At 53.3% G+C, this 24,301-nt stretch overlaps 2 protein-coding genes and 1 long non-coding RNA gene across 10 annotated transcripts in view; 2 read left to right on the top strand and 1 right to left on the bottom strand.

The window, feature by feature from the left end:
* Positions 1–8,881, top strand: part of HSD17B14 (hydroxysteroid 17-beta dehydrogenase 14) — a 14,206-nt gene extending 5,325 nt beyond the window's left edge. Inside the window, exons 6-9 of the mRNA XM_008523835.2 lie at positions 7,558–7,662; positions 7,909–7,976; positions 8,092–8,188; positions 8,285–8,881. Coding sequence (XP_008522057.2) covers positions 7,558–7,662; positions 7,909–7,976; positions 8,092–8,188; positions 8,285–8,458 — 444 coding nt within the window. The 3' untranslated portion in view covers positions 8,459–8,881. The remainder of the gene's footprint in view (positions 1–7,557; positions 7,663–7,908; positions 7,977–8,091; positions 8,189–8,284) is intronic.
* LOC139073532 (uncharacterized) lies at positions 8,870–13,279 on the bottom strand. The gene is made up of 5 exons (XR_011522360.1): positions 13,159–13,279; positions 12,621–12,753; positions 10,935–11,055; positions 10,353–10,526; positions 8,870–10,115 (listed from the first exon to the last, which is right to left on the bottom strand). It is a non-coding gene; the product is annotated as an uncharacterized lncRNA (long non-coding RNA).
* Positions 9,219–24,301, top strand: BCAT2 (branched chain amino acid transaminase 2). Of its 8 annotated transcripts, XM_008523833.2 has the most exons (12): positions 9,219–9,333; positions 9,777–9,933; positions 13,539–13,613; positions 13,937–14,140; positions 18,671–18,781; positions 18,862–18,981; positions 19,078–19,241; positions 20,930–21,072; positions 21,237–21,322; positions 21,526–21,666; positions 21,739–21,813; positions 22,876–24,301. In XM_008523833.2, the coding sequence occupies exons 4-12, from the start codon at positions 13,958–13,960 to the stop codon at positions 22,912–22,914; spliced, it is 1,062 nt and encodes a 353-aa protein (XP_008522055.1). In that variant the 5' UTR covers positions 9,219–9,333; positions 9,777–9,933; positions 13,539–13,613; positions 13,937–13,957; the 3' UTR covers positions 22,915–24,301. The 8 variants fall into 8 exon arrangements, with proteins under 8 accessions (XP_008522055.1, XP_070414274.1, XP_008522054.1 ...); XM_070558173.1 differs by having other exon boundaries at positions 18,862–19,241; XM_008523832.2 differs by having other exon boundaries at positions 9,229–9,933.

Here is a 24,301-nt window from a genome sequence, read left to right as displayed (position 1 = left end):
GGAGGGACTGAGACGGGGGTGCAGCTTTGCCGCCCAGCGCATAGCTCTTAGGATCGAAGAGCGGCCCCTCACCCCCTCTACCCTTCCTCAGAGTCTTCCCGGAACTCCTCCTTCTGGTCATCTCAGTTCGAATGTCACCTCTTTAGAAATGCCTTTCCCGACTGTCCTTGCTGGGGCACCTGCACAGACACGTTCATTTTCTATCCGAACAGCCTGTTTCTTTTCATCTTAGCGCTTTTTTCATTCATTCATTCATTGAACAAATATTGATTGAGCGTTCAGCAATGTGCTAAGCGCTGGGCATCCAGCCGAGAACACAAGAGACCCAAACATGCCTGCCCCTGGGGAGCTGATGTCCTGTGGGGAAGACAGACAGGGCCGGTGAATGTAGGCTGTCGTGGCAATGGGTGCTAAATGCTGTGCAAAAAACTGGAGGGAAGAAAGGGGAGAAAGAGCCATTTGTGAGTGCAAATGCTGTTTTATGGAACTTTATTACCATTTTGCAAGCATGTGTGAAAGCAGGGGAAATCACGTGCTGAATCGCACGTGCCCGTCAGGCCCCGAGCCAACGATGACCAACATTCTGTCATTCTTGCTTCTTGTCGTCCACTCACTTTCTTTCTTTCTTTGTTTTTTTTGCTGGTGTATTTGAAAGCAAGTCCCAGACATCATATTTCACCTGTAAATAATTCAGTAGACATCTTTACCAGATGAGGGTTTTTTTAAAAAATGTATTTTTTTTTTTTTGAGCTTTTAGACACGGTGGGGTAGTCGGAAGGCTTCCCTGAGAGGTGGCATTTAAGTCAGACCCCAAGGAGGTGTGGGGTGAAGAGCGGGCCAGCAGGAGAACAGCCAGTGCAAAGGCCCTGGGATGCTTGGCATGTAGGAGGAACAGCGACGAGGGCAGTGTGACTGAAGCAAGGGGGAGTGGGTGGGAGGTGAGAGCAGAAAGGGATCCGAGGGGCCTAGAGGATCTGGGACTTCGTAAACCACGGAGAAGGTTTTGCTTGGACCCTGAGTGAGCTGGGAGCCTGCAAAGTGGCTGTAGGTGGGAACCGGCGCCCTCTGACGGCCGCATGGGGGGACAGCCCGGGGGCGAGGGCTGACGCAGGGGCACAGGGAGGCGGTGGCCGGAGGGTCCAGGCGGGAGGTGAGGTCGGATCCCACCAGGCTGGCGGCCGTGGATGTGGTGAGCAGTGGTTCCTATTCCAGATCTGTTTTGAAGGTAGAATTGTCAGAATTTCCTTATAGACTACATGAGGGGGTGGACTCGAGAAAGAAAGGAGTGGGTTTTTTTGGTTGCTTCCCCCATCCTTGTCCCCAGCCACTGGCCGGACAGACCCGCCGTGCACGGTCATGGGGCAGCCTGGGAGGAGCAGGCGGGTTGGGGGGCTCGTGGAGTGGGAGAGGCCCACCAGGCGTCCACGTCGGGTTGCTGAGTCCGCGGGGCCAGGCCTGGAGACATCAGCCTGGTGTTCACCAGCTTGAAGGTGGAGGAGCTTAGAAAAGCAAGTGTGGACAGAGAGTGGAGGGGCCCTGGGAGTGGGCCAGGGGTCACCAGCATGCGGAAGCTCAGGTGCCTGAGATCCCACCGCAGATCCAAGCAGGTTGTCCCCGGGCAGTTGGGTAATCATTTGCTGGACCGGTAAACCCTGTTCCTGCCTCCGCTTTCTGTGTGCTTTCTGAAATTGGCCTGTCATACACTAAGACCCACATCTGCCACAGCCTGGAAAGGGTATTTCTCTCTCTCGTTAGTAGCTAGCACTTAAAAAGAGAGAGATTTCTCATAAACAACCAGATTTCTGGTTTCTCTTGACAAGTTGGCCAGCTGGACCATGGGGCAGGACGACAGTCGGCTATCTGTGGCCCAGCTCCCCGTTGTGCCCCAGTCCCCACCTCTCCCTATTGGACTACTTGACTCTGTGACCTGGGAGTGGCTGGTACAGTAGCCACACGTAGGAATGAAGGGTCTAGATCCGGGGCCTACCTGCCGCTTTGTACCTGCCACATCGGGCAAGTTACTCAGTCTCTCTGCCCCTCAGTTTTCTCATCTAAAAAATGGGGCTGGTGGTAGTACCTAATTCACAGGGTTGTTCTGGAAATTGAATAAGATTCAATTTATATGCTCACAAGTCCCTTAAAATATACCAGGCACAGGGGCCGGCCCCGTGGCTGAGTGGTTAAGTTCACGTGCTCTGCTTCAGCGCCCCAGGGTTTTGCTGGTTCAGATCCTGGGCGTGGACATGGCACTGCTGGTCAGGCCATGCTGAGGCGGCGTCCCACATGCCACAACTAGAAGGACCTGCAACTAAGATATACAACTGTGTACTAGGGGGATTAGGGGAGAAAAAGCAGGAAAAAAAAAAAAGATTGGCAACAGTTGTTAGGCTGGCCCCTTAACTTTTAATTTTAATTTAAATTTTAAAAATAGAGTGGTATAACAAATGACCCTATATCCATCATTTGTATTTAACAATTATTCACATTTTGCTATGTCATATATATATACACACACACATAAATATATATATGGATATATTTGCCAATGTATTACAAAGTATATTGTGACAGCATGACAGTTCATTTCCAAATACTTTAGTAAGCATCTCCTAAAAATTAAGACTTGTAGGGGCTGACCCGGTGGCACAGCAGTTAAGTTCACACGTTCCACTTCTTGGCAGCCCGGGGTTCACCGGTTCGGATCCCCGGTGTGGACATGGCACCGATTGGCAAGCCATGCTGTGGTAGGCAGCCCACATATACAATAGAGGAAGATGGGCACGGATGTTAGCTCAGGGCCAGTCTTCCTCAGCAAAAAGAGGAGGATTGGCAGCAGACGTTAGCTCAGGGCTAATCTTCCTCGAAAAAAAAATTAAGACTTTTAACGTAAGTAGACTGCCATTAGATCTCCTAATAGAATTAACAGTAATTTCTTAATGCTATTTACTACTCAAGACCTATTGAAATTCACCCAGTTGTTTCCAAATGGCTTGTCACAGTTGGTTTGTTCACACGAGGCTCCAGACAAGGTCTGCTCGTTGCATTTGGTTTTGCAGAGGGCAGAGATTTTTGTCTGCTTGTTTGTACCTCTATCCCAGCACCTGAAACTGTGCCTGTTGCAAAGAAATCTGTCAACATGTGTACTTTGCTGCCATTATCACCGTCATCATCACTGTCATCACCGTCATAATCATTATCACCATCATCATCACCACCATCATGATCATTGCCTTCATCACCGTCATTATCATCATCACCACTATCATCAATACCACCATCATCGCCGCCATCACCATCATCTCCATCATTGCCATCATCACCATCATCATCATCACCATCGTCATTGCCTTCATCACCATCATTACCGTCATCACCATCACCAACATCGTCAATACCACCATCATCATTGTAACCACCGTCACCACCACCATCACCATCATCGCCATCATCCCCATCACCAGCATTATAACCGTCATCACCATCATCATCATCGCCAGCATTGTCATTGCCTTCATTGCCATCATCACCATCATCCCCATCATCATCGCCATCACCACCATCAGCATCATCAGCATCACCACCACCATCCCTTGGAAGCGCTCGAAATGTGGATTCTGGGCCCCAGCGCGGACCTCCTCCATCAGAATCTCTGGCTCTCTGGCTTCCCTGGCAGATTCTGACACAAGCCAAAGTTTGTGATTCCCCAGGCTAGAGAAAACAATGGAGGAATTAGGGATATGTCTGTAGTCAAAGAAATGGGGTCTTGGGGGCAGTAGGGATCCACAGAAGGTGTGTGAACACATGAGTGTCAACTGTAGAGGCACAGAGCTGGATCGGTTTTTAGAGACCCATCCATTCATTCGTCTGTTCATCAAATGCTGACTGAGCGTTAGGAAGGCTCTAGGTGCTAGGGATACACATGTGGTCTTTGCCCTTGTAGAGATTTAGTGGTGGGGCAGCCAGTGTTACTAAAGGCACGCAGAGATGAGTTTTTGTGGGTGTGGTCCTGGGCTGTGTGTGACAGGGACACCGGCTCTGGGGGTCAGGCTAGGCTTCCTGGAGGAAGTGAAAGGTGAACAGCATTAACTAGGGGAGGGGGTGGGAGGTGGCTTTCTAGGTGGGGTGTCCAGAGGAAGGGAGCGGGTAGGGAGAGTCCGATCAATGAGTCCAGTGGATCCTTGATGTGGCTACATGGGGGGTGCAGGTGCTCCTGGCAGAGGGAACAGCCTGTGCAAAGGCCTGGCAGTGAGAGAGAGTTTGGCGCTGTTGGGGGGCTGAGTGGAGTGGGCGCAGGGGGTGGTGCAGGAAGGTGTTGGGAGGTCACATCACATGGGGCCTTGAGGCCCATGCTGAGGTATCTGGTCTTTATCTCAAGAGCAATAGGGAGCCATGGAAGGTATTTGAGCAAGGAAGCAATGTGATCCCACTAATACCAACAGATTGTTAATATTAATAGATCACTCTGGTTCTTGTATGAGGAACAAATCAGAGGGCAAACGGTGGGGGTGGGAAACCAGAAGTAAGAGACAGTCCTGTTTATACAGGTGAGAAGACATGGCCTTCAAGGCCTCACGTGATCTGGCCCCTGTTCCTTCTCTGACCTTACCTCTCACCACAGTGGCCTTGTCACCGCCAAACACACCAGGCTTGGTCCTGCCTCAGGGCCTTTGCACCTGTTCTTCCCTCTGCCTGGCATGGTCTTCTCCAAGACATCCCCTAAGCTCACACATGGACTCAAAACACTCAGCTGTCACCTTCTCAAAGCTCTCCCTGAGCTCCCCATTTGAAACTGCACCCAGCCCAACACTCCCATCCCTTCATCCTGCCCTGCGTCTTGTTTCATATTCCTGATCACATTCTGGCACATTCCATAATGCACCCATGTATCTGTTTACTGCTGCCTCCCCCACAGAACATGGGCTTCTCAAGGGCAGAAACCTCTCCCTGTCTAGTTTCCTGCGATATCCTTGCCACATAATTCATTCCAGTGAATGTTTGTTGAAGGACTGAATGATGTGGAGAGCAATGTATAGATTCAAGAGATCCTGAGAAGGCACAATGGCTGGGGCTGGGCGATGGATGGGATGGGACAAGGAACTGAGGGAAGGCTCCGGAAGACTCCCAGGTCTCTGGCTTGAGACGCTGGCTGGGTGTGGGCCCCACGTCTGAGGCTGGGAACCAGGGAGAGAGGCAGGTTTTGGGGGGCGATAGTGGGGTGAGTTTTACGCTTGAGACATTGAGATGGAGACGCCCAAGGAGGTGGCGGGTCGATTTAAGAGGTGCCGGGTCGATTTAAGAGGTGCCGGTGGGGTTCTCCCAGCAGAGCTAAGAGAGTGAGAAGCAGACCCCGGAACCCCAACATGAGGGAAAACGGAGTCAGGCCCGAGTGAGGCTGTCAGGACGAGCAGGAGAACGGGGAAGGGAGGCGGGGAGGGAGAGTCAGGTCAGTGAGAGTCCAGCCAGCTACACTAGGTGCTGTGTGACCTTAGGAGGTGGGGGAGGACGCCCGCCAAGGAATGCGCTGGAGGGCTCTGGAAGGAGGGCTTGGAAGGGGCCGCAGGGAGTGTGGGACAAATATTTATTGAGCGCCAGCTGTGTGCCCAGTGCTGGGAGGCTGGTGGCAAATGAATGAACCGTTGTTTCAGCCCTCGTGGGTCTCCTGTTGGCAGGGCGGGGCTGGGTGGGGCTAAGTGGCTGGGATGGGAGGGGCAGGGCCTGGGGGCGGGGCTGGGTGAGCCCCTGGTCATTTTCCGGGCTGGTGGGAGCGAGGGGAGAAGGGATGAAGGAGGGGTGGTCCCCGAGGAGGAGGCTGGAGCATTAGAATCCGCCCCCAAGGCGACAGGCTCCCCTCACTCCTGCCCCAATCTTAAAGTTCTTAGCATTTAGAGTTGTCAGAAATTCTTCGTGGTGTGGGTTTTGGTCTCAGACCACCCAGCCCGCCAATCTGGGCTCTGTCGGGTGTCACGTGACCCTCTGTGAGTGAGTGACTGGAGTGTCAGTCACCCTTCTGTGCCTCAGTCTCCTTGCTTGTGAAATGGGGCTATCCATCTTACCTCCTGGGCTTGTTGTGAGGGTTAAATAAACTAATTGGTGTAAAGAGCTGAGAACAGGACCAGGCACATAGTGGGTGCTCAATTAATTTATTCATTCAAAAGATAATCTTTTGGTATCTTATTTTTACTAAGTAAGAAAGATATAGATGGTGTGTCAGAAGGGGTGTGTGCCAGGGAGAAAAGGAATCAGGAAATGGGATGGGCACCCGGGGTAGGCAGGTGGCCATTTTAAATAGGAAGGTCGGGGGCCAGTCTGTCTGGTGGTGTAGTAGTTAAGTTTGTGCACTCCACTTTGGCAGCCCGGGGTCTGCAGGTTCAGCTCCCGGGTGTGGACCTACACTGCTCATCAAGCCAGGCTGTGGCAGCGTCCCACATACAAAATAGAGGAAACTGGCAAAAGATGTTAGCTCAGGGCCAATCTTCCTCCCCCCAAAATTAAAAAATAATAGGATGGTCAGGGAAGGCCTCCCTGAGAAGGTGAGATTTGAACAGGATTTGAAGTTGCTGGGGGAGTGGGTTTACCTGGACTGTCCCAGTTTAGCACCGAAACTGCAGACTGAAAGTCCCATGTGCCCAGAAACCCTTCAGTCCTAGGCATGCCGGGATGGTCAGTCACTCTAGGAGTGAGTCACATGGCTATCTCTGGAAAAGTGTTCCAAGAAGAGAGAAGGGCAAGTGCAAAGGCCCTGAGGTTGGAATACTCAGGGCATGTTGAAGCACTGAGAATGGGGCAGAGGCTGTTTCTGTGCAAGTAGAGAAGGTTGGAAAGGGCTGGTCGGGTGAGCCGGAGCAGGAATTAATTTTGATCCCCACTGTGAGAACCCCTTAGGGCAGCAGGCTTGGTTCATAATTCTTTAGTGGGGGAATGATAAAACATGAATTTATTCAAGGTCATGTGTAGTGAAAGAACTGAGAGGCGGAGAGGGAGGGTGGGAACAGGAGAGGGAGAGAGCTGAGAGAGTTAGTCTAGGGATCTCCAGGGAGCTGGGGAGTTGAAGGGGAGAAGTCGGCCGAATATGGGGTGCGTTTCGGGAGGCCCTCTGCCATCACTTTCTGACCACAGAGGTCTCCCTGAAACTCAGAGCAACCATCTTCCCCTCCATGGAGAGAAGAGCTTCCTCCTGTTTTTGTAAAATATGCAGCCATCTTGCATTTTCCTATCTTGATACAGGCAGGCGTTTGAGTAACATCAAAGACCCAGAGAGAGAGAGAGAGAAAGAGAGAGGGAGGGAGAGGGGGTGAGGCAGGCAGTAGAAGAGGCAAAGAAAAAAGTCCCTTCAAGACAAGGAGAGACTCCTCGAGCGCTGGGACCCAGAGACCCTGGGGCAGACCAGTTCCAGCAGGTGCGCGCTGGAGCTCTCATGCTGTCCCTACAAGGCCCCCAGATCAACTACTGGACGAGTCAGGGAGGGGGCCTGTCGTCCCAGACCTCGGGTTGGGTTTCCATGGGGCTGGAGGGGATCCGGGGGCCTTGGGGTGCTTCCTCTGCCTCCTGTCTCCCCAGCTCGCCCTCCCCCACCTGCGGAAAAGCCGGGGGAACGTCATCAACATCTCCAGCCTCGTCGGGGCCATTGGCCAGTCCCAGGCGGTGCCCTATGTGGCCACCAAGGTACCCCGCCCCTTCCTTCACTCCCTAGCTGGTGGCTCGGGGCCTCAGCCCTGAGGCCTAATAACCTGTGTCTCCCCAGAAAAAGAGCCTGGTGCATCCCCACGAAGCCTGCAGGAGGGCAGGACTTCCCATTCTGCTGCCCCTGCTTGATGTCCCCTGGGTGGGAGGAGAGGGTGGGAGGAGAGGGTGGGAGGAGCCTTCTCTTCCCTGGCCTGAGCTTTCTCCCCATCTGTCCGTCTTCTGCAGGGCGCAGTTACAGCCATGACCAAAGCCTTGGCCCTGGATGAGAGTCAATATGGCGTCCGTGTCAACTGGTGAGCAGCTCCAAGTGGGCTGAGAACCCCCTGGGGGAACTGGGAAGACTGGGAGGGAGCCTGAGAGGCAGTGTTGGCGGCTGAAGTCCCTGATCCCCTCTTCTCCCTTCCCCAGCATCTCCCCAGGAAACATCTGGACCCCACTGTGGGAGGAGCTGGCAGCCTCAACGCCTGACCCCGCCGCCACCGTCCGAGAGGGCACCTTGGCCCAGGTGGGAGTGGGGGCCACAGCCAGGTGCTACGGGGGTGGCTTGGGGGGTGGCAAAGGGGGTTCCCCTTGACCTCCTTTTTGCCTTGTCTCTCCCCAGCCCCTGGGCCGCATGGGCCAGCCAGCTGAGGTGGGGGCTGCCGCCGTCTTCCTGGCGTCTGAAGCCAACTTCTGCACAGGGATCGAGCTGTTTGTGACCGGGGGTGCGGAGCTGGGGTATGGGCGCAAGGCCAGGCGGGGCACCCCAGTGGAGGCCCCCACCATGCCTTCCTGATTGCCTACATTTCCACTTGGGCCTCACTGACTAGGACTCTCCCACCCCAAACTCAGTCTCCCAAATTCCAGCCTCTACCCGCTGCCGCTCAGGTGCACCTCCGGATGTTACCACTTCCCATGTGCCAATCCACCCCACAGGGCCCCATAAAGCAATTTGCAGCCCGGAGGAGGAGGGCATCATTCCATTTACTTTTCACCCGTTATGGGTCCTGCCACACCAGGACCCCGCCCCACGCGCTCCCACGCGTGGCCTCCACCCAAGGGACTTCAACTCCCGGCAGGCCTTGCAGCAGGAGCCGGTCTCCAGGGGTTCCTGGGAAAAGTATTGCTGGTCGGCTTTGGCTGTGCGCTAATTAAAAGGCCCGCAGGGAAGAGTACATTAAACTCTAATTAAAAGATAATGGAGGAATTGACGCAAAAAGGCCTCGTCTTTATTCCTGGCCCTTCGAAGAAAATTATTTTGATATCGCTGCCTGTATAGTAGGAGGGTGGCCGAAGCCAAAAGTCCTAAGGGAAGAGAAGGCTCGGGTGGGGACTCTTGGGTTTGGGGGAGGAGGAAACTGGGGGGCGTGAACTCCTCGGCAAGGGAAGCGAGGACCCTGGATTTCCCCAGGTGGGGCCGGGGGTCCAGTCCCTGGCAAGTCCCCCAGGCGACGGGGTGGAGCTGCAGAGCTGCTGCGGATTGGCCGCGCCGGGGGGTGTGCGGCAATCGCTGATTGGCCGAGTGGGAGGGGCGCGGTCAGTGGGCGCCGCACCCCCTTGGCCCCAGGCTAGGTGCTGGGGGAGGAGGGCTGGGGAAGAAGAAAGAAATCTGGGCGACGCCCTGAGCGGGAGGGATCGGAATTTGCCTGTGGCTGTTCGAGCTGGGGGACGGTGACCCGGGGACAGGGTTTGGGGGGCAAAACGTCCCAGGGTAGAATTACGGAGGCACAATGGCCGAGGAACCGGCCTTTGAGGATTCAGCAGGAACACGATTTTGGTGTCACGTGGATGCGGGAGTGGAGGGAACTCTGACCACTGAAGATTTTGGGGGCACCGTGACCGAGGAGTGCCAAATACGGGGCACGGATGCGGGCTTTGAATTGCTAGAGATGAGAGGGATCCTGAGGGGCTGTAATTGGCTCCCTCTGCCTCGGGGGGTCCTGAAGTTGGGGTGTCACTCAGGAAGGGGCATAGCCAGGAAATCCTGCTCCCGGGGCTGTTCTTAGAGGCTCACTGATGAGGGGCGCTTGGGTATCGAAAGTTTTCGGGCCTCACGGAGGAAAGAGACTGCAAGGAGCCCTGGTGAACCGTGTGTGTTTTGATGTCTTAAACAGGTACAAAGAATAATACACATAATTCTTCTCGCTGGAAACAAAAACTACCTTTAAACAGGGTTTGACCGCAACCCCTTCATCCCCACCTGCCACCCTCTGAGGGGTCCTTTCTCATCTGTGCCTTCTTCCATGGGATCTGCGCCCGCCGACAAATCTAGTGAGCTTTTCTTTTTCTCTAAGGGATGGAGACGTGCGGAGGTTTCTGCCCCCGGCCTTTCCACTCTTTTACCTTGGGCTGCTTCTCCTCCTTAGCGCTTCATGACAGTATCCATTAAAATGCCTTTTTGGGGACCGCTGCACGGGCTCTCTCGCTCTGTATCACCGTGGCGGGAAAGGATCCTGGGTGGGGGGATGGGAAGAGGGTGGGTTTCCATTCCACCCCCCCCCCCCCCACGCGGCACGGGCTCCAGCGCATGCGCTCTGCAGCAGAGCCCGGCCCCGGGCAGGCGCCTTATAATTGGGGAGGCCGGGCCCGCCTTGGGGGCCGGGCGGGCGGCCATCCCGCGGGAGGGGCTGTGAGCGGGGCGTGGCCGGGACGTCTTTCCTCGGGACCGCGTCCGGGGAGAGGACAGTTACCCGCCACGTCGACCATGGCAACAGCCTCTGTGGGTCAGGTGGGTTTGCGGCCCCGCGCCGAGGGCAGGGGAACCCCGCGGGAAGGCGCACTTCCGGGAGGACCACTCGTCCGGCTTGGAGCCGTTCCTCCGGCGCTCAGGTTCCGCTGTGGGGCGCCGAGGAGGAGGGGGCTCCCTGAAAAAGAGCACGAGGCTTGATGGGGGGAGGGGGAGGTAAATGGTGGGAAGGGGACGCGCATGGGAGGTATGAAGAGGGAAACATGGAGGAGGAGACTGTAACGGGAGAGGCACGTGACTGGGGTAGGGGGATGAAGAGTCAGCTTGTGGGGGAGCCAGGATCAGACCCCCAGGACCTCGAGGGGCGGGGCCAGGATGAAGGCACCGCGCTCAGCCTCAGGGCTGGACTGGGAATTGGACCCGAGACCATACTTTCTTGGAACTAAAGATTAAGGTAGATGTGGGAGGTTGTGTTCCTAAAACCTCTTATCAGAAGCTGTGCACCCGGGGAGTTGGCAATCGAGGCAGCTTCTCATTATCAAAGGGACGGATGTTCCAGAGAGGGAGGGGGACAGTCCGTTCTTACTGATCGGATGTCAACCAGCAGTTTCCAGGAGTCTATGAATACAGCCAAGGTTTCTCAGTGAGGAAAGAAACAGCAAGAACTCAAGGAAGGAAGTCTTTACTCTTGACAGCTGCAGCATAACCTTGGGAGAAGGGTTACTTGTTAACTTTGCACCTGACTTTATCTGGGACTCTTATCTGATGGATAACAGGCTCGATTTTTACTTTCTCGGAGTCCCGGTGACTGATGGTGACAGGCCTGGGCTGTGACTGGGTCAATCTGGCCTTTGATGGCGACACTCCTGGGCTGTGATGGGGCAGTCCTGGGCGGTGACAGGGACAGTCTGGGGGTTGTGATGTGGAGGGTCTTGGGCTGTCGTAGGACAGTCCTGGTCTGTGATGGGAGAGTTCTGGGCTCCAATGGGACAGTTCTACATGTGACGGGATCTATCCTGGGCGGTGACAAGGACAGTTTGGGGCTGTGATACAGTCCCAGGCTGAGACAAGGGTGGCCCTCCACTGCGACGGGGACTCTTCTCAGGGCAGTCCTGACATGTAGAGGATAGTGCTAAGCTATCAGTGACAATCCTGGGCTTTAATGGTGACACTCCTGGGCCGTGATGGGAGGACAGTCCTGAACTGTGGCGGCGGCAGTCCTGGGCTGTCATGAGACACTGGACGAGGCTCCATCTTGTTACAGAGGCCTGCCCTGGCACTCCGCCTCACGCCTTCTCCATTTCTTAATTCAGCCCCAGTCCTTGTACATTCTTTGTCCCAAAGCCCATCTACCATCTGAGAGTCTCCTTTGGGCCCAATCCCTGTGGCTTGGGGTGTCACCTGGTGGGGCACCTTCTCTGAGCTGAGGCAAGACCCCTGTCCCTAGAGAAATATCCTGGAAGGGTGAAGGTAGCTTCTCCTAGTGTGACAGGGTCTCTAAGGCCAGTGCAGATTTATAAATGGGACCCCGAGCCCAGCACCTTGTCTCTGCTTTGTGGGTGTGTTTTTCTGCCTCTGCTTTCTCTCCCTCCTGGGTATCTCTGTATCTAAGTCACACTGAGACAGTTTCTCTCCAGATGTTAGCATCGCTGTCTCTCCTAGTCTTTCTTCATTTCTCTGCATCTCCCTTTCAGTTTGTGCTCTGTCACCTGAAGTCTGGTTTTCGTCTTTCTCTCCTCTTCCCTTGTTCTCTCTCTCATGACTTCTCTTTATGTCCCCCTTCAGTGTTTTTTCTTGATTTCTCCAGGTTTTGCTTTGCCTGAGTTTCTCTCCCTTTGTCTCTTGTCTCAGTCTCTCTCTCTCTTTAAGATCATATCTGTTTTGACATCTCTTGGCCCTGATTTCTGTCTGTTAATGTTTGTGTTTTTATTGCTGCATGTCTGTCATTTTCACAATCATGGTCTTCCCTCTCATACTCTTTTATCGTTATCCATTCTGGCTCCCTCTGAGGGCCGCTCTCCCACCCAGATGCTGGCTGGCTTCTCGCGTGTGTCCGTATTCTCTCCATACTGTGAGTGTCCTGTGCTGGACAGAAACGTACCCACGGGTTTGGGCAGGCTACACATCGCCACCTAGAGGCCATACCAAGGACCTACACTCTGATCATCCCAGAAGCCCTTGGACCCCACACCATCCAGGGCCCCTCCTCAGACTTCATGGCTCAGACTTTAGGACTTTGCAGCACTGCAGCCCCCCTCTCCCCATGACTCACCTACCGACCAGCGACTGCGGCCGTTCACGTCCATTCTCACTGACTGGTGTCAGCTCACCCAGCTCACAAGGCAGGAGCAGGCTAGGCTGTTCCGTCTCCCCCATCCTCATGAGCCAGCTGCCTTCCTGCCGGGCTGGAGAAAGAGGCACTGTGAGGGCAAAGAACACTGGGGAGAGGCCACCCTGCTGGACACAGCCAGAACTGCTCTCCCCTGCTCGCCCCGGCCAGGACCACAAGGGAAGTGTTCATCTGAGCAGTATCTGTTGACGACTAGGGTGGCCCCCAGGTCCATGTAGCTGCCCCTCAGCCCTGAGATCTGAACAAAATTGGAATCACTGATGTCCAAGGTGTAGGATTAGGAGCTTCAGGTAATCTGAGCCGAGTTGATCGAATACCCTGAAAGAATAAAGGCTTGGATTCCTGGGTCTGAGGGCGGAGGGGGCTGGGGGCTATTCCTGGGGAGCATGATCTATACATAGGTCTCTTACTTTTCGAACTCTTGTCAGGATTTGGGTCCCCCAGGGAGGGCTTCACTTACCTGCACACCTTCCCTCATCGTCTTCGGTCTGAGCTGCTCTCAGGGCTGGGGCCAAAGTTCCCCGGGGTGGGAGGTGCCTGCGTTTGACTTTGCCCCAACGTGGAGGAGGGAATGGGGGCTGATTCAACTCTTTCTAGGGATGGCCCTTGTAGGGGCATAAAGGGGACTTGGCCTCCTTCAGGATATCCTGCTGCTGCATGCTGATCAGGACAGGGAAAAGGTCTTGGCCAGGGCCACATGCCCTGTCTCGGATGTGCTGGACCTGGGACAGAGCAGGCCAGAGGGACCTCCTATGTGCAAGAGGTGGCAAAAGGGGTGCCAGGGCCCTCTTCTCTCTCTCCTGGCCTCACGACCTTTCTTACTTCTGACCCCACCCCCAGATTTGCGCCCGAAAACTTCTCCCTGTCACTTGGCTTCTGTGTGGTCCCAGAAGATATGCCTCGTCCGACTTCAAGGTGAAAGGAGGAGATATACTTTTGCATCTTAAGGAGGAGGGGCTGGGACTCCTCGGTCTGAGGGAGGAGAGGGCTGGGGGCTAGATTTGGGCATCTGCAGAAGGTCCAGGGCCCAAAGGTGAAGGTGGGTGGCAATAGGGTAGCCTAATGGCCTGCCATTAGCTAGTGGGAGAGAAGTGAAACTGCATGTCCCAGAAGCCCGTGGGGCTACAGGTCCCTCTACTCTCTAGGTCTTAGCTCCAGGGGTTCATGGGAGTTGCAGTTTTTCAGTTTAGAGGTTGTGGCCGGATTCTAGGACACCCCGTGTCCCTGTCTTTTCTCAGGCTGCAGATCTGCAGCTGGAAATGACGCAGGCGCCTCATCAGAAGCCTGACCTCAGCAAGCCCCTGGTGTTTGGGAAGATATTCACTGACCACATGCTGATGGTGGAATGGAAGGAGGAGAAAGGCTGGGGCCAGCCCCGAATCCAGCCCTTCCAGAACCTCATGCTGCACCCGGCCTGCTCCGGCCTTCACTACTCAATGCAGGTAGCATGGCAGCCGACCTCTCTCCCATTCCTCTCTACATCTCTTCCCTCCTGCTGTGTCTCTTGCTGGGGCCACCTTCCTGGGTTTGCGTTTTGTGTGTTTCCTCTTTCCATGCCTTCATCATGCATTTTCTGAGGCCTCCCATGTTCCAGGCCCCGTGTTGGGTGATGCCAGTTTCCTTGAGATGAGCAGACCCAGTTTCTTCACTTAAAAACTCCATGTTTTGGCTCCAGCGCAGTGAGATCTGTGCTCTGATGGAGGCAGCTGAGTCACTGTGGGGGGCCAGAAGAGGAACCTAACCGAATCCTACCTCTAACTTGAAAGAAAGTGGGGTCTGTCCTGGCAAAGAGGGGAGCTTAGGATGTTAGAGGGAGAGGGGCCAGCCAGTACAAAGGTAGTACAAGAAGAGCCCAGCATATTTTGGGGGAATTGTTGGATTGGAGTGTGGTGGGAGAGGCTGAGGATGTCATCAGGGCTACAGAGGAGCTGAGGGGCTAAGACCTTGTCAAGGGCAGTGGGAGCCGTGGAGGGCTCTGAGCAGGGGAGGGGCAGGGGCAGCTCTGGGTATAGTGAGACCCCTCTCAGGCCATGTGGAGGATGAGCTGGAGGCCTGGAGGTCAGGCTGGGGTGAAGGTCAAGAGAGAAGAGAATAGGCAGATGCGGGCCTGAGCTGGGGCTGGAGCCAAGGGATGGCCTGGAGGGGACGAGGCTGAGAGATTCAGGGACATGAGGGCTTTGGGAGGCTGGGCGAGAGAGGGCAAAGGAGGGCTGGTGAGGGTGCTCAGGGGTTTGGCCAGGGACCGGGTAGAGCATGGGACTGTCCCCAGATAGGGACTCAGGAGCGGATCGGCTTTGCCGGACTTGGTGAGGGGCCAGTGAGGAGAGAGACCCGGGAGGCATTTGGCTTACAACTTAAAGCTAAGGCTGGAAGCGGAGTCTACCTTAGGAAACTTTAGTTGGGACAAGGTTTAGGTAAACATATTGCAGCTCTGGTAGCTGCTTTGCCGTTTGACTAATTTTTGTCCCTGGGGCAGGGTTCTGTGACATTGGGTGTGTTTTGCTTTCTTTTTTTTTTTTCCCCCAGAATTTTGAGGAGTTTTTTTTCTCACCTACTCTGGACATTTAACTAGAACCAGTCAACTTTGTGCAGAGGAGACACACCTTCGGTGGCAGTTAGATACTGACAGACAGTCGGGATTCTGTCCACAGATGCCCTCGGGATTGGGGAGACCACCATTTATTTACTTCTCCTTTCAGCCCAACACAGCAGCTTGTCGTCCAGCTGGGGACCCAGTACCTTTCCTTCAGTTGAGTGAGTGCACATGAAGAGGTTTGGAGGCCCTGGTGTACAAACATACTTTTTTGCCATCCCTCTCATCTAGGGAACTGAGGCCAGCCAAAGGCACGGGAAAGTCACGTCCCATGTCATCCTCACTCTGGGCCACGCGTGGAATGACAAGTGAACCACTTGTATTGTTATTTTTTATTATCATGGTAATAATACACATAGATAATAACACACATAACATAAAATATACTGTTTTAACCATTTTAAAGCCTATATTTCAGTATCAATTTAGCATATTCACAGTGTTGTGCAACCATCACCACAGTCTAGTTCCAGAACTTTGTCATCACCCCAAACAGAAACCCCATACCCATTAAGGAGTCGTGCCCCATGCCCCTTGCTCCAGCCCCTGACAACCATTAATCTACTTTATGTCCTTATCTCCCTGTATCTTTAAATTTTAAATCTTATCCAGGGTGGTTTTTTTTTTTTTTTACGTCAGTTTTTTGTTTCAGTTTTTTTTTATTGAGTTATTGATAGGTTACAATCTTGTGAAATTTCAATGGTACATTAATGTTTGTCAGTCATGTTGTAGGTGCACCACTTCACCATCCAGGGTGTTTTTTAATTAAAAACATCTTTTTAAAAAATGAGTCATATAGTCACACAGTTCAAAATTCTAAATGTACAGAAGGGTATAGAACCCCCCAGTTTCCCAGCGACCTAGCTGCCCGCCCCCAGAGGCAGCGCCAATTACCCCTTCCCATGTCCGTCCAGAGTTCTGCTGTTTGGATATCAGCATTGATGTGTATAATTGGTCCACTCCATTCTTGCCACACAGAAAGTAGCATCCTGTCCACTCACTGTTTGGCATCTTGCTTTCTTCCTTGGAGATTCCTGAACAGCTCTTGAAGAACTTTTTCCTTCTTTTTTGCTGCTGCATAGTATTCCATCCTAACAATGCCTCATTTAGGTAATCCCCTATTCTTGGACACTTAGGTTGTTTCTATTCTTGTAGTACTATTATAAACAATGTTACAATAAACAATCTAGTAAACACATCACTTCCTTCAAGTGCAAGTGTATCTTTATCTCTTTTCAATTTCTGGAACCATGGGGTCAAAGGGTATGTGTGCTTTTAATTGTTATAGGCATTGCCATATCCATTGTTTCAGAAGTTGTATCTGTTTCCACACTCACCAGCAGAGCCTCTTTACCCCATATCTTGGACAACCCTTGTCAAACTTTTAGATCTTTCACAATCTCCTGAGTGGTTTTAAAGGTATCTCAAAGTGATTTTAATTTGCCTTCCCCCACCCACACACACCCCAGTTATGAAGTTGACCATTTTTTCACAAGCATAAGAGCCATTACTATTTCCTTTCTGTGAACTGTCCATTTTCTTGGCTGTTTTTTCTATCAGGGTGGGTTTTTAAAAATTTATTTGTTGAAGTACTCTACATGTTAGATAAACCATTTGTGATAGGAGTTGAAAATCTCTCCCTAGTTTGTTTTATTCTTATGCAGTTGAATGTATCAATCTTTTCTTTTTTTGGCTCCTGTGGTTTCTCATATTTAGAATACCATAGCCAATTCAAGATATAGAACAGTTATCTTGTGTTTTCTTCTATAGCTTTTATGGTTTAATTTTTTTTCATTTAAATATTTAATCCACCTGGAATTTTTTTGTAGTGTGAAGTGTGAGGGAGGGATCCAATTTAATATCTTTTTTCTAGATGGATATTTGGTTGTTCTAAGACTATTTAATTGAATTAACCATGTTTCCCCCCATTGCTTTATAATCACTTTCTAGTCTCTTCCATTGTTCATTCTGTTTACTCATATATCAGTGTCACGCTGTTTTAAGTACTGTAGGTTTATAATCTGTTTTACTATCTGATAAAGCTTCTTCCCCCTCACACCTCTTGCCCCTATTCTTTTAATTTTTTTTTTCGTTCTTAATTCATGCATTCAGTTATTCACTCATTCAACAAAAACCTACTTTGTGCCAAGCACTGCCCTGGACACAGGGGACCCTGGGGCACTTCCCATTTGTAGTGACGCCAACAGTGAAGAAGGAAAAAGGTAAGCATGGGGCAGAAATCAGGCTGCTTTGAGTTGTCCGGGGATGAGGACGTAACACCGTGAAGGATGTAACATTAGGGCTGAGCCCTAAGAGGTGAATTGGAAGACATGAAGTAAAAGCAAGGAGGAGAGTTTCCTGGCAGAGGACCCACCAAGTGCAAAACCTGGGAGCAGGAAGTGGCCAACAGTGGGGACCCAGTGGGCGTTGTTAGTATGGGAGGCTGAGGTGAGAGAGACCAGATCTTGTGGGGCCTCCAAGGCCAGGGGACACAACAGGGTGGGGTGGGGATCAAATTTTTTCCTTTTGTATTTTGAAAAAACTTTTTATTATGAGAAGTTTCAAACATAAAAGTAGAAGAATATAACATCCCCCCTCCCCCATCACCCTCCTCCATCGGTGAGCACCTACTGGGCACCATCTTGTTTCATGCAGACTTCCACTCTCTTCCCCTTTCTGTATGATTTTGAAGCAAATCCTGGATGTTGTATTATTTCATCCATAGCCATTTCAGTCTTCCTCTAAAACACAAGGACTCTTTTTAAAAACATCAATTCTGAGCCAGCCCTGATGGCCTAGTTGTTAAAGTTTGGTGTGCTCTGCTTCAACAGTCTGGGTTCATTTCTGTCTCAGAACCACACCACCTTTCTGTCAGTAGCCATGCTGTGGTGGTGGCTCACATGGAAGAACTAGAAGGACTTATAAGTAGGATATGTAACCGTGTACTGGGGCTTTGGGGAGGAAAAAAAAAAAGAGGAAGATTGGTAACAGATATTAGCTCAGGGCGAATCTTTCCCTGCAAAAAAAAAAAAAAAAATCACTCCCACATAGTCATCGTTCCTGAGAAATAGTAGCAGTAACCTGGGAAGGGTTTAAACAGGGCATTCTCTCTGTACCTCTGTCTCTGGGTCTCTCTGTTTGCTTTTTCTCATCTCTGTCCTTTGCTTTCTCAGGTCTCTCTGGGTCTCTGTATCTGTCTCTCTTTCCTCTCTCTCTCTCTCCGTCACTGTGCTCAGCATGTTAGTGTCTCCCCAGCTCCCTGTGTCTGCATCCTTCTGTGTCTGTATCCTCGTGTGTTAGTCTCTGTCTTGGTGTCTTTCATTGTCTCTCCATGACTGTCTTAGGTGGTCTCTGCCCCCCACCCACCTGTCCCCCACAGATCTTTGAAGGTATGAAGGCATTCAGAGGCAGTGACCAGCGGGTGCGCCTCTTCCGACCCTGGCTCAACATAGACCGGTTGCTGCGCTCGGCCCTGCGCCTCTGCCTGCCGGTGAGGGGCCCTGGCCAGCTTTGGGGGAGGAGGGCATGGGGTGGGGTGAGGGCCCCCTGACTCATCTGGATCCCACCCAGAGTTTTGATAAGGCCGAGTTGCTCGAGTGTATCCGCCGCCTGGTGGAAGTGGACAAGGACTGGGTTCCTGGCAGTGCTGGCACCAGCCTCTACGTGCGGCCTGTGTTCATCGGGAATGAGGTGGGCCTGCCTCCTGGGACTGGGCGTACGGTGGGGCTGGGGAACCAGACCCGGGTGGGGGGGTCTGTGGTCCCTGATGCCCCCTGCCCATCGCAGCCCACTCTAGGTGTCAGCTGTTCCACACAAGCCCTGCTGTACGTCATTCTCTGCCCCGTGGGCTCATACTTCCCTGGAGGCATCATGAACCCTGTCTCTCTCCTGGCTGACCCGACATTCATCCGAGCCTGGGTGGGTGGGGTCGGCGACTACAAGCTGGGGGGGTAAGTAGTCCCTCCCCCACCCCCAAAAGTCTGGTGCACCCGACTCAGAGACACAGGGTATAGTGCCTGCACTTTGGGGTGTGTCTTTGGATGTCTCCTGTCCTTCCCTTCCTGTTTCTCATGGCTGGGGACAGCTCTGCTCGCACACTGGGATGTGATGTCATTGGCAATGTGTGGGGGGGACTTGCGGAGGGGGGTCTGTGCTAAGTGCTGTGGACAGATTGTCTCAGAGATGGGAAGGGGTTGGGTAGAGGTCAGTGGGGGAACCAGGATCGCCCCCCCCAAGCCTCCAGAAATGAATCTTTCCCCCAGGTGGCCTCCCCTGAACACCCAGGCTCTGCCGGTGCCCCCAGGCCCAGCTCTACAGTCCCCTGGGCCTCCAGCGCCCATCACCCTGTGTGTGAACTGTCTGAGTAACTCTCTGTCCCCAGGGGCCTTGGCTCCTGCAGTAGTAGGAAGGGGCTCCTGCATGGTGATCAGGTTGGGTGGGGGTGTAAGGGTATGCTGGGACGGCAAGTGTGGCCCCAGCTGGTAGTTCATTCAGGTCCTTTCAACACACATCTTGTGATGTCTCCTGAGGGTCCAGCCCTTGTGCTGGGGATACAGATGAGTCAGATCCAGGCCCAGCCCTCCAGGGCCTCCCAGGCTTGTGGGAGTCCTAATATCTAGGGCAGCATGTGCTCTGATGGAGGTGACTGGGGCATTGGGAAAGTCTTCACGGAGGAGGTGGTGACACCTCAGCTGAGTGTGATGGGTAGAAAGGAGATGATTTCCTGGGTACAAAAGATGGTAAACAGTTTCTAATCCTGGGGGCCACATGTGTGGGGACAGGCTGGGGGGGCAGAGTCACAGAAGTTGGCAGCAGGGGCCGGCCCCGTGGCCAAGTGGTTAAGTTCGAGCTCCGCTTCGGCAGCCCAGGGTTTTGCCAGTTCGGATCCTGGGTGTGGACATGGCACCGCTCATCAGGCCATGCTGAGGCGGCGTCCCACATGCCACAACTGGAAAGACCTATGACTAAAAAAATACATAACTATGTACTGGGGCGCTTTGGAGTGAAAAATAAAAAATAAAATCTTAAAAAAAAAAGAAGTTGGCAGCAAAGAAAAATAAGTCTGGTTTTTGCAAAAGGCTTAACAAGTAGTCACTGACCAGGACAGGCCCTGAACACCAGACTGAAGGGCTGGGATCTTATCCCAAGGTGGTAGGAAGCCATGGGTGGCTTGTGACCAGGTGAAGGGTCGGCTTTGGGTGAGACAGTATTGAAAGGATGATATGGGAAGTCATCGAGGGGGCTTAATTTATTGGGGGAGCCCAGAGAAGGCCTGGAACCCAGCCTGAGGGTTGGAAACGGCTGTGAAAGGAGGCAACATCACAGGTGGTTTTGAAGGAAGGACACTTGGGGGTTTGGTCAGTTGGGGAGCTGGGTAAGGAAGTGATCTCAGCAAAGCAAACAGTGATGCACTTGTGATCTGGAGAGTGGGGAAAGGGGGGTGAGGGGAGACGGACAACCTAGAGCCGTGACCTCAAGCTACAGCCCAGGGATTCTGTCTCGGGGGCCCTGGGGAGTCATTGGAGGGCTGTGAGTTGGGGAGAGCAGGGTCAGCCCTGGTACTTAAAGACCCATCTAAGGCCACAGTGGGGAAGGATGGGGGTCCCTTGCCCTGGTCATCCATGTTGCTCTCTACCAGGAATTATGCGCCCACGGTGTTTGTGCAACAGCAGGCAAAAAGGAAGGGCTGTGAACAGGTCCTCTGGCTGTATGGGCCTGACCACCAGCTCACTGAGGTGGGAACCATGAACATCTTCGTCTACTGGACCCACGAGGATGGGGGTGAGCCCACCCATGACCCAACCCAAGCCCTGGTGGAAGTGGGTGGTACCATAAATTCCTAGCAGACTGCAGGTCTCAGGGATTGGGGGTGGGGGCCTCCTCAGAGGATGGGAGGGTGTGCATGAGGGTGTGGGGTAACACCCCCTTCCCTACACCTGATCCAGTGCTGGAACTGGTGACGCCCCCATTGGACGGTGTCATCCTGCCTGGAGTGGTTAGACAGAGTCTGCTGGACCTGGCTCAGTCCTGGGTGAGGACGTGGTGTCTTCGGGCAGTGGGAGTGGTGGGATGCTGCTGTGTTGGGGGCCCAGAGCATCATGGGGCTGGGGCACACTGGCATGTCCCTGCCCCCCTCTCTTTGGGTGTGTGTCTCCCTCGCTTGGCTCTCTGTCTTTCTCAGCATCCTTAGGGAGGGAGAGGCTGGACTCCTATGCTTCTGTCTCTGGCCTGCAGGGTGAGTTCCGCGTGGTAGAGCGGAAGATCACCATGAAAGAGGTGTTGCGGGCGCTGGAGGAAGGACGGGTCCGGGAAATCTTTGGCTCAGGCACCGCTTGCCAGGTCTGCCCTGTGCACCAAATCCTGTACGAAGGCAAGGTGAGGAGGGGCTGCCACTGGAGATGGGAAGAAGGGCGAGGAGGCCCGTCCTCACGGCATTGTCTTCCCCAGCACCTCCACATTCCCACCATGGAAAATGGGCCTGAGCTTATCCTCCGCTTCCAGGAGGAGCTGAAGGCGATTCAGGTGAGGTGCACTCGCTTGGAAATGCACTAGATGCTTGTTCCCCAGAGAAGTTCATGTCCCACGAGCCTTTGAACTGAGCGCCTTTGTGGCCTAGAATCCCTCTTGGGGCTAAATGACCCTTTCCTGCGAGCCTCTGGACCCTTGGCTTCAGAAATCCCCTTCCCTGAACCTCTGCTGCCCCTGAGGATCCTTCCCGTGGGAGGAATCCCCTTCCCATGAGCCTCTGCAGCCCCCGAGTATCCTTCCCGTGGGAGAAATCCCCTTCCCATGAGTCTCTGCGGCCCCGAGTATCCTTCCCGTGGGAGAAACCCCCCTTCCCATGAGTCTCTGCGGCCCCCGAGTATCCTTCCCGTGGGAGAAACCCCTTTCCCACGAGTCTCTGCGGCCCTGAGTATCTTTCCAGTGGGAGAAATCCCTTACCGTGAGCCTCTGCTGCACATGTGTGTCCTTCCCGGGATTGAAATCCCCTTCCCATGAGCCTCTGGGACTTTAAGCCAGCCTTCTGGCCACGAAGTCCGTCCTGGTGGATACCCTAGAGCCCTGGGCTACCCCTTTGGCCTGAGTAATGTTCCTCTACAAGCCTCTGGACCTTGGCCCCCTCTCTGCCCCAGGAATGTTTCCTCTCATAAGCCTCTGGAGGTATTTCCATTCGTCTGAGCTGAGATATCTCTCCTGAGAACTTCTGGGCTCCTTTCCTGCACTGGACCTAGAGCCATCTTTCCTCTTAGCTTCCATAAACTCCTGTGCAGCGGGTCCTAGAACCACACCTCTCTTGACTATCCGGGCTTTCTCAGCTGAAAACGATTTTTTTCCAAGAGCCTTTGGGGCCTAACAACTACTCGTCTTTGGAGAACTACATTTCCCTTCTTCCTCTGCGCCGTGTTTGCTGCGATTCTCCCCCCCCCCCCCACCGTGATTGTTGCAGGATTCCGGGAAATGGACTACATTTCCCATGAGGTCCTGGGGGGTGCAACTCTACCAGCACTCAGCCTGGGACGCCCCAGGGCCTGCTGGGAGTTGCAGTATGGCGTCCCTCTCATGCCCGCCCTCTATTTTCTGCAGTATGGAACAGGAGCCCACGAGTGGATGTTCCCAGTGTGACGCAGCGGGCTGTGCCCGACCACTCCTCGGATCCACTGACGTGTCGCATCTAGTCTGCCTGACCCTCGCTTCCCTACCAATGACTCACCTGAAGTGCAATATAAAATAAATAGGGGCCCGGACGCCTTGGTCTCTGGCGTGCCCCCGTGGTCGCTACACTCCCAAAGCCTTAAGGGCCTGACCCAAGCGTCTGGGCCCCTAGTCCCATCTCTCAGGCCTCGAGAATCTGGACTCCCGGCTGCTCCGTGTTGTGGGGTCAAGGATGCACTTAGCCCCCGACTCCGCATCTTTCCGTTCTCAAGCCGGATCTCCCGGTGCTGCCGTTGATAACATATTTTTTTCCTCCTCTTGCTGCAATTTTGAAATACAATGCCAAAGAACAAGATGGTAGCTGTCATTTCCAATGATGCAAGTCAGGGACTCTAGGATTTTAACCAGGAATCGCGGTCCTCAGCCTGTTTCATTTTCAAGGACCCAGTGGTCCGAGCCCCGAATGTCCTGGCAGTTTCTCTGATGTGAGAGGTTTTTCGACTTTATCACAAACTGAGTTTACCATCTTCCCCTGCTAATCAGCGCCTCCCCCACGTCCCCATCTTGGGGACAGCTGACCATACATCCAGTCACTAGGCCAGACCCCTTGGTACTGTAACCCTTCCCCATCAGTCCCCAAGCCCTGTCACTCTGCCCTGTCTGTCTCTTCCTCTCTGTCTCTTGGGCCCTGTGTTGGCTCAAACCTTGTCTTCTCCTGCCTAGGTCTTTGTCCCAGCCTCCTCTCTGGCCTCAATTTTGGCCCCCAAGTGACGCCAGTAAACAGATAGTCATTACTGATTAGGTGGCTAGTAATTCAAATATTTCTTTTACAATTATTAATTATAGCTTTTAGTTGTTGCGCCCCCCCCCCCCCTCCACGTTAGCTGTGCTGCTTAGGCAATATATTATCCGTCTCCCACTAGGTTCCTACAGATAACAGCTCCCTGGTGCCTGGGTCACCGTGGTAATGGACGTTTGAGCTGTTTTCCAGGAATTAGGACCCCTTGTCCAGTTCACACAGGTTGAGTGCACCAACCCACCAACTGGGCCCACGCAGATGCCTGATAAGTGACCTTTTTTGACGTCACGAGGCTGAAAACTCCACCCTCCGATCATGCTAAGACCACTATTTTGAGAACATGCGTCCTCTGAAGAGCCATGAACCTTGACTATGCTTGTGCAGATCAATTATCTCACCTCTTCTCACCTCCAATTATCTATCCCCACACTTCAGACCGCCTTGCCCTCCTACCCCATAAATATCCCTGAGTGCCCATTTTTGGGAAGGCGGATTTGAGACTTGTTCTCTCACCTCTTCACTTGGCTGCCTTGTGAATAAACTCTCTGTCTGCTGTAA

This window comes from Equus przewalskii, chromosome 9 (assembly GCF_037783145.1).
Source record: "Equus przewalskii isolate Varuska chromosome 9, EquPr2, whole genome shotgun sequence".
NCBI classification, from domain to species: domain Eukaryota; kingdom Metazoa; phylum Chordata; class Mammalia; order Perissodactyla; family Equidae; genus Equus; species Equus przewalskii.
The sequence above is the reverse complement of the archived record's forward strand: the minus strand, read 5'-3'. Positions and strand labels throughout refer to the sequence as shown.

Coding starts and splice junctions, on each gene's coding strand:
- BCAT2 (XM_070558171.1), top strand. CDS start 10,367: ATGGCAACAGCCTCTGTGGGTCAG. Junction 21,073..21,236: donor CTGGACCCACGAGGATGGGG/GTGAGCCCACCC, acceptor CACCTGATCCAG/TGCTGGAACTGGTGACGCCC. Junction 21,814..22,875: donor AGGAGCTGAAGGCGATTCAG/GTGAGGTGCACT, acceptor TATTTTCTGCAG/TATGGAACAGGAGCCCACGA.